Genomic DNA, 8,135 nt, shown 5'->3' with positions numbered 1-8,135 from the left:
TTGATCTTGTGGGTTTTGTAGACTCTGATTTTGCAGATGATAGATATTCAAGAAAATCTACTACTGTCTTCTTCTTTACCTTAGGAGGTAATTGTATCAGTTGAAAGTCACAGTTGCAGCCTCTAGTTGCACTATCTTCTACTGAGGTAGAATATGTGGCGGTAACAGATACATTTAAAGAAGCATTTTGGCTTCAAGGTCTACTAAAGAAAATTCATCTGTTACAAAGTAGAGTTGTGGTTTTTTCAAATAGCCAAAGTGCTAACCACCTATGCAAGAACCCAGTGTATCATGAAAAAAAACCAAACATGTAGATGTGAGATACCACTATGTGAGAGATCAGGTGGCAAATGGCATTGTGAAAATTCAAAAAGTCCCCATCAAAGACAATCCAGTTGATATGGGAACAAAGATAGTGACAACAACTAAGTTCAAACATTGTTTGGACTTACTGCCTGTCAAAGTTGGTTGAAGGATCAACCAATAAGAGTGATGATGGCAACGATTGAAGCATGCTACACAAACATTGGAAAGAGTGACCTCAAGGTGTTAAACCTTCATGGTGGCGATTGTTGAAGTAAGGTGAAGCATCAACTTCATTATACGTTGTCGTTTGGAGACTAAGGGGATGGAGGGCTAATTGGCAACCGCTCATTGGCACAATTGCCTTGTCGTTTTGTTTGTTGCTCTGAAAGCTATTGATTTGATCTTATCACAGTCGTTGCTTTGCCTATTTAATACTCCATCCTCCTCAAGATTCGGGTAGCACAACCTCCGATTATCTTCTTAGGGTTTCTTTTCATTTTGGCTTGTTCATTTACGATCTTCTCTGTACAGATTCTATTGTTTCTCTAGCTCTTAGTGTTTGCCTCTAATCTCTTTTTGTGATTATGGGACATTTTTGTTAGTGAATCATTGAATACAGAGTAAGTGAGATATGTATATGGATGTTGTAACTAATTTTTCGATTAGTGCAGTGAACTCTTATCTCCAAAGCTCAACGTGGATGTAGCGTGAACCATAAGAAAATCATCGTGTGTTCTTTTTTACATTCTTTATCGCTTTTATTTATGTTTATGTGTATGCTTCTGTTTATTGAATGTTCTTTATAGTATTATGCTTTGAATTTAAGTTTTGAAGTGATCGAGTCTTTTGCTTGACCCAACATCAATTTCTTTTTTTTTTTTTGTCTATATTTTTCTCATTCAGAAAAAAAATATTTATTCTATTTTATTCATTTTTCTTCACAAGATTAAATATTTATGTGTAAAGTTTATCTATAGACAATTTTTATTTAAAATTCTGCGCGCGCATATATATATATATATATATATATATATTAGAGGAGTAACTCACATATAAAAAATAAAAAAATAAATAAATAATTTTTTTATGATTATAATTTACTTTTTAATTCGTTAAGACGAAATTTTAACTAAAGGAAGTTGAGTTTACATAAAATTATAAATTTTAAATATATTAGAGGAGTTCAGAATAAGTTGCTTACTTAAATCTTATTAATATAATTTTTTGTTTAGTTTTGTTGTAATTTTTATTAAAAAGTGTATTTGTAGAATTACTGATAAGTTATTTTAGAATTTATTTGTCAATTTAATAAGTTATTAATAAATATTGACGGAATAAAAATAAAAATAATAATAAAAAAGAGGGTTTCAAAATATAAAAATATAATCATCAATTCCACCTAAAACTCAAGAACAAATAATAATTTACCCCAGATAGTTTTATTCGCATACAAATTACATTTGCCAATAACTACATATTAGAAACGTAGCAAAAATATATTATAAAAATATAAAAAAATATTTTTTAGATCCCGAAACGGTTTTCACTTTTTGGAAGATGGATGTTCTGCAAAACTGTGCCAAATAGCCATTTAGACTCTTCCAGCTTGCCGTTCCCATCTCGCTAGCAGAATCTACCGTCAATACCCCGAGAATAAAACAAAGTAGGTAGGTGTCCTACCACCCACCTACTATTAATAGGTCTTGTTGCCAAAATTAGTGTTGGGTTTCACTTTGTTCGGTAAAAAATTAAAAAAGTAGTCAAAACATGAGGAGCGACCAGCGAGCTAGCAAATTACATTTATATCCAATCATAACATATAACAAACTGCAATCACTTAAAATAATTATATACATACATGCCTTTCGAGAGGAGAGATTAACTTAGTCAATTGTGAAGGACACGTGTCTCATTGACTAATTGCTTCAACAAGCGTACTTTTCTCGCATTAGGAGTAATTAGTCAAGTCAATAGCAAATGTGTCTATCGTCTAATGTCCACTCCAATCTTATTTTCACGTGTAAATAATTTATTGTAATTATAATTAATGATGACATTATAACTCGATAAATAATAAAAAATAATATTAAAAAAAAACTCAAATAGAACATTTCTACCTACCAAAGGCACTTTCTATTAGGCTACTGTGATGAAAGAACAAAGAAATACAACTTGAATAAAGATAAAAAGGGTATGAAAAGGAAAAATCATCTTAAATTTTAATTATCCTTATTTCGTCAAAAGACTCAAAATAGAGTTTTTCAACGCTCACTAAATATTATATTACTTCTAAAATTTTAAAAAATAACGAATAAAAATAACAAACAAAATCAACTCAAAATGTTTTAGTGTCTCTAATAACTCTTTATTACTATATATTTTATTAAAAAATATTTAAAATACTTTAACTGTTAAAAATAACACTATAAATAATTTTATTTTAATATTAAATACGTATATATAGGGCCCAATAAATTTTTACAGCATTCGAACCACCAAGTCGGTTCAAACGGCCCTTTTCAAATGCTATAAAAAAACACAGACGCCGCTTCCTCTTCCCAAGAGAAATAGATTAATCAGAGCCACATATCCACAGCAATCACATCTCCCGAGAAACAATATGACCTAGCCACGTGTCACCGCAAAAGCTGACCTTCATTTGACACTGTAACGGCGGCCACGTGACATTCATTAACCTTTTCAACTATCTTCCATTAATACCCTCAAGCCTTCCTCCGATTTACTATACAAAGAGAAACATTGATACTCACCCAACCATCGGGGCCCACCCGCACTTATTGATCGTCGGGTCGGCCCACTGCCATCAACCAACTCACACACTCGAATATTCTAACCAAAGCATATTATATAAAATAAAGCAAAATTAGAGGGTTAAAAAAAAGCTTGATTAGGCATTAACATTCATTGGGAGAGAACCCAACTAGAGAATCGGCAAGGTCGTAACTGACACGTGTCCCCTGCTGCTGGACGTTCCCGATAATGGACAGCGAAGACGATGACGGTGCGAACGCGAGGCAGAACGTCCCGGCAGAGTCCACCGGAATCAGGTAATTCTTGGCCGGTAACGACCACGTCTTCCCGTTGGAGAAATGAAACGACACCGTTGGGACCTCCACTTTCTTCATCGAGGACAGGTTGTAACACGTGTCGAACAAAGCCGCGCCGCTTGTAGACGGCAGGTGCTTCGTGCCCCTAACGAACGCGTCACGGAGCGAGTTGTATGTCTCGGTCTGCAGCCGAGTCACCGCCGTTCCTGAGTCGATAATAACTCCGCCTTCGCCGTTATCGTCCAGCTGGAAAGTTGGAGGGATTGACAGTGGCTGGCCACCGACGCTGATTCCCGTTAGCTGGAGGTAGTAGAATGTGTCGACCTTGTGGTTGCGGACTAACGGAGCAGTGACGGCGTTTGGCGGTGTTGCTGAGTTGAACTCGAGAGTTGAGGCCGAGTCCGAGTCGCGGTCCACGAGGCAGTACGAGAACGAGGAGGCGTTGATTTGGGAAGGGAACGAGAGCATGCCGCCACCGAGGCCGAGCAAGCCAGCGGCTCCGACGAACAAGCCTTCATTGTTGTGGCCGCAGCCGATGGCTATCTTGTTCGCCGAGTTGGAGTTGCCGAACGTGATGGTCTCTGTGACGAAGTCGCCGACCGTGTACGATCCATCGCCATAGGATACCTGGTAGAGGCACGTGTCGTTCCGGCACTCCGACACGTCAAGCGATTTGCACTGTCGAGTGTCGCACGTGAGCTGCGCGTAGGAGGACGACGCGGCCGGCTCGAAGATCGGGTCGGTTTGCTGGTAACAGTCGGCGCAGGGTGCGCATTGCACCCAGTTAACGTCACTCCCCGTGTCGAGGACCATGTACGCCTCAGTCGGCGGGTGGCCGATTCCGACTCGGGAGAAGTATTCACCGCTCCCTTGACTCGTCCCTGAAATCACCGGACCTTCGAAGTTCTCGGTCTCGAACTCAGTGTCAACCGGCTTGAGATCCAACTTAGTAACCCCACGGATAGCCAGATCTAACCTGGCCTGAAGCGATTTAACTCGGGCTGAGTCACGGTCGAGTCGAGCCAAGGTCAGCGACTTGTAGTCTTTGTGCTGAGCTCGATGAAGCGCCGATCGAGAATGTAGCTCAAATGACAGTGAAGAAACGGAAGAAGAAGACGAGGTCTCTTCTCGCTGGTTCGGCATCTTCGTAGACCCGAAATCGGACGAAAACAAGAATAAAGTCTTCTGAACCGAAGCGGAAACATCAAGAAATGCAGTATTCTCCGAACCGACTGGCAAGGTTCGAGAGAGAACCGAAGCGAAACAGAAAGAGAAGAAAATGCAGAAGAGGAGCACTCTGTCAGCCATTGGTGAGAGAGAGAGAGAGAGAGAGAGGGAGAGAGAAGGGGCAAGAGTATGAAGATAACTACTGTGTCCGAGGGTTGGATAAGGTTCGAATATATCCGCGACGAGAGAAAAGGAGACGAAGATTTATTGGGGGCATTCACGTTGGAGTCGTTGGAGGACTAAAAAGAGCAGTAAGAGCGAGGGGAGCTTTGAATGAGAGGTTTAACAAAGAGGAAGAGATTAGCAAGGTCGCCTTATTATAAGTAAAGAACAACTTGATTAATATGTTTTGTGAGCGGTAAGCAAAGAAAGCAAAGCATGCAGGCCAGGGTTGTACTTTTAATAAGCGATTTAGTTTCTTTTCTTTTGTGATCTTTTGACCAGCAAGAGCGAGCGAGCGAGCTCTCTCGCTCGAAGCGGTGCTTTTGTTGCCATCGTGAGCGCGTCATTCATCCGGATAAACGGGTGGAGTTGGATTGTGAAATTTGGATACGATTTTGGGGGGTTCCGGGGACCATTTGTACGTCAAAAGGATGAATTTGACATGATTACTAAAAATAGATATTCATATTTATTTGATGATAATTTTTGTATGCATATTTTAGAAATTTCATTTCATTGTATCACATCACACAAAGAGAAGTTGCAACTTGCAACAGTACCTCAAGCAAAGGAGCAGTGTACCACATTTCAGTTGTTTTCGGGTTTGGCATTGATGGGCAGGGCATCAATCAGATCATGTAGCGTGAAGGAAGGCTAGAGTGGTGTGGAGACGGTGATGAATTAAGTGGACAAGCGTGTGGGAGACTCTGAGTGTGACCATTGGCTTCCCTTTTCATTGGATGCTTCATGATTATGCATAAAAAAGGATGCCCGTGATGATCGGTCAAATTAACTTAGCTTTTTTTTAGTTGTTTACGCAGTAATTCATCCTTTTATAATAATTAATTATGAGATGGAAATTTTGAATATAAATATTTTTTTTATAATTTTTGTATGTATAAAAAAAATAACTTTTCCTTTTGCCATGGGATCTCCTTTGCAAAGGTTATTAGGGATGCCGGATGTGAGTAAAAATAAATTAAAAACAAAAAACTAAAAAAAAAAATTATTCTTAGTTGATGGGACTCAAATTAAAATTATTTGTTAGCCACAATGTAGTGTTGATAGATTCATCCTATCTTTGCCTTCGTTTTCTGAAATGAGCTATTTGTGACTAAGCTAGTGTTCAAGTTGGGTTGTTATTATTTTGGACTACCTCATAATTTATCCACTAGATTGTCAAATTTATTATTATTATTATTTAATATTGATGGTTGACGCGTTTGTGTGAGTCCCACCGTGACTGACCTTTGATTTGTTTTTGGCACTTTGTGATGCACTTTAATCTTGTGTTAGCATATTAGTAGTGGGTATTTTGGGCCATGCCACTTGAGTATAATAAAAATATAAAGTTGCATTATTGTCCTTAGAGATTATAATAATATGTTTTAAACTTAGATTCAAAATTATCCCCTTGCTATATTTGCTACTCTAATTTTTGAAGTGTAAAGAAAATGAAAGAAAAGTAAACACTCTTATGTACATGTGAAAAAACAAACATATATATGTTTGACATAAATATGTTTGTTTATATAACTTGCGTAAAATTTGTTTAATAAAAAAACCTTTGCTCTAAATAAATCTTAATCAATTTTGTTTTCCACATATCAAAGTAAAGTAAACGACAGTTGAAAATGTTAGCGACGTCTCGGTTCGAATGTCGAAATAAGCAATCAAAGGGGAAAAAAAAATCATGTGATTGCTTAAGAAAAGTACAATTTGTCTTCTTTTTAGGAGGTGGAAAGAGAAAGAACTAAAGGGAGGGAGGTGCCGTAAACCTTTAGAATTTCAATTTAAATATTGGATTATTCAAAAGTCGTCATACATCTATCTGAATTAAATCATTTATTTGAGTTTATTTGTCCCTTTATTGAATCTAGGCAATTGATTTGATGTTAAAGTGACTATGATGTTATTATTACATTAGAGCATATACTTTAAGTGTCACTACATCTCATAATTGGACATTTACGGTTCAATTATGAAAAATAAAATAGAGTATGTTTTTTTTGAAAGTCTAATTTTAAAAGTATAACCTAAAAGTTATGTTCATATTATATTCTTCAAATATATAACAAAAACATTCATTTCCAATTTTCTAATTTACATTGATAGCTAAGAATATTTCAGGTGTTTTTCACTCTTTTGTGTGTTTTCAAATTCAAGAAATACGAATTTACAGCTTAGTGTCACTCGCTGATATTTTTTATGCCATCAGTTGTGTTTGACAAGACCAAGTTGGGAGCAAGTTGGCGAGAGGAGGATTGAGCCAAGTTGGAGAGTTACCTGTGTGTTGGGCAAGGCCAAGGATTATGTCAAGAGGAGAGGCCCGTGTGTCAACCAAGGCAATAATTGAGGGGATCAAGGCAGGGGAGGAGCTTGTTTGGGTGCAACCAAAGATGGTGATGGGGCTTGAGAAGAGATTGGAGTTGACATGGGAAAATGTCAAAGGAGGATGCCGCGCAAGGCCACAATGACTTGGTACATGGGCAAAGCAGCTGGGAAGGCTGGTGAGACACACACAGGGCCATGCCGAGTTTCTACTTGATCCCAAAATGATTCGGTGCTTAGAGACTTTGGACTATTCCAAGGTAGTAGTAAGTCAATTTTGTATTTTGCAATATTCTAGAGTGCTCTAATATTTTTTATAATAATCTAGTAATGTGAAGAGTCATTAATTAGTTGGTTAGAGAGTAGTAAAATATTTTAGGGGGTCATTAATAATAGATTGTTTTAGAATCTAGGGTGGATGTCTATAAATATTTTTGCCCTTCAAATTTGTGATTATCTAAAAATTCTAAAAAAGAAATCTTATTTAGATTCTAGTTGAGAACTTATATCTCTAGGAGTGTTTATTTTTTTAAAATCGTGAGTAGATTGTTTCTACATTTCTAATGAATTATGTAATTGTGAAAAATGCTACTCTAAATTAATCCAATTGAGTGACATCAGTTAGGTGTCGCACATTCTAATATGGAACAAGTTGGGACATGACACTAAATTATGTTTGATAGTTATGGGAGAGAGAATGATCAAATATTTATAAAAGAAATAAAATAAAATGAGTTACATTATCCTCATAATGTTTAATGATAAAAAGAAAAAAAAAAAACTCCATTCTTTTGACACTTAAAGTGAAGTTAAAATGAAACAAAAAGATATAATTAAAAATAGAAGTGTTATGCATGGAAAAAGACCAAAATTGAAAAAATAATAGAAGCGCCATGTGACGGCTCGGAGAAACGCCACGTGGCAAGACCACCATGGATGACCAGGGATGTCACCCGGGGGGTTGCCACCCCCGAGTAAGGGCCACTCGGGGGTGGCATGAAGACGCGCCCCCGAGTAACACTTGGCGAGCGTGCGCCAGGC

At 37.4% G+C, this 8,135-nt stretch overlaps 1 protein-coding gene across 1 annotated transcript; it reads right to left on the bottom strand.

The window, feature by feature from the left end:
- Positions 1–2,859: 2,859 nt before the first annotated feature.
- LOC127798277 (protein ASPARTIC PROTEASE IN GUARD CELL 1) lies at positions 2,860–5,003 on the bottom strand. The gene has a single exon (XM_052331735.1). It carries the CDS (start codon positions 4,680–4,682, stop codon positions 3,222–3,224), a length of 1,461 nt encoding a protein of 486 aa, XP_052187695.1. The 5' UTR covers positions 4,683–5,003; the 3' UTR covers positions 2,860–3,221.
- Between the last annotated feature and the right edge of the window lie 3,132 nt (positions 5,004–8,135).

The sequence above is a fragment of the Diospyros lotus genome, chromosome 3 (genome assembly GCF_014633365.1).
Source record: "Diospyros lotus cultivar Yz01 chromosome 3, ASM1463336v1, whole genome shotgun sequence".
NCBI classification, from domain to species: domain Eukaryota; kingdom Viridiplantae; phylum Streptophyta; class Magnoliopsida; order Ericales; family Ebenaceae; genus Diospyros; species Diospyros lotus.
This window is presented reverse-complemented; position numbering and strand designations above follow the sequence as displayed.

Excerpts from the sequence above, each read along its gene's own strand:
- LOC127798277 (XM_052331735.1), bottom strand. The coding sequence starts at position 4,682 with ATGGCTGACAGAGTGCTCCTCTTCTGCATTTTCTTCTCTTTCTGTTTC.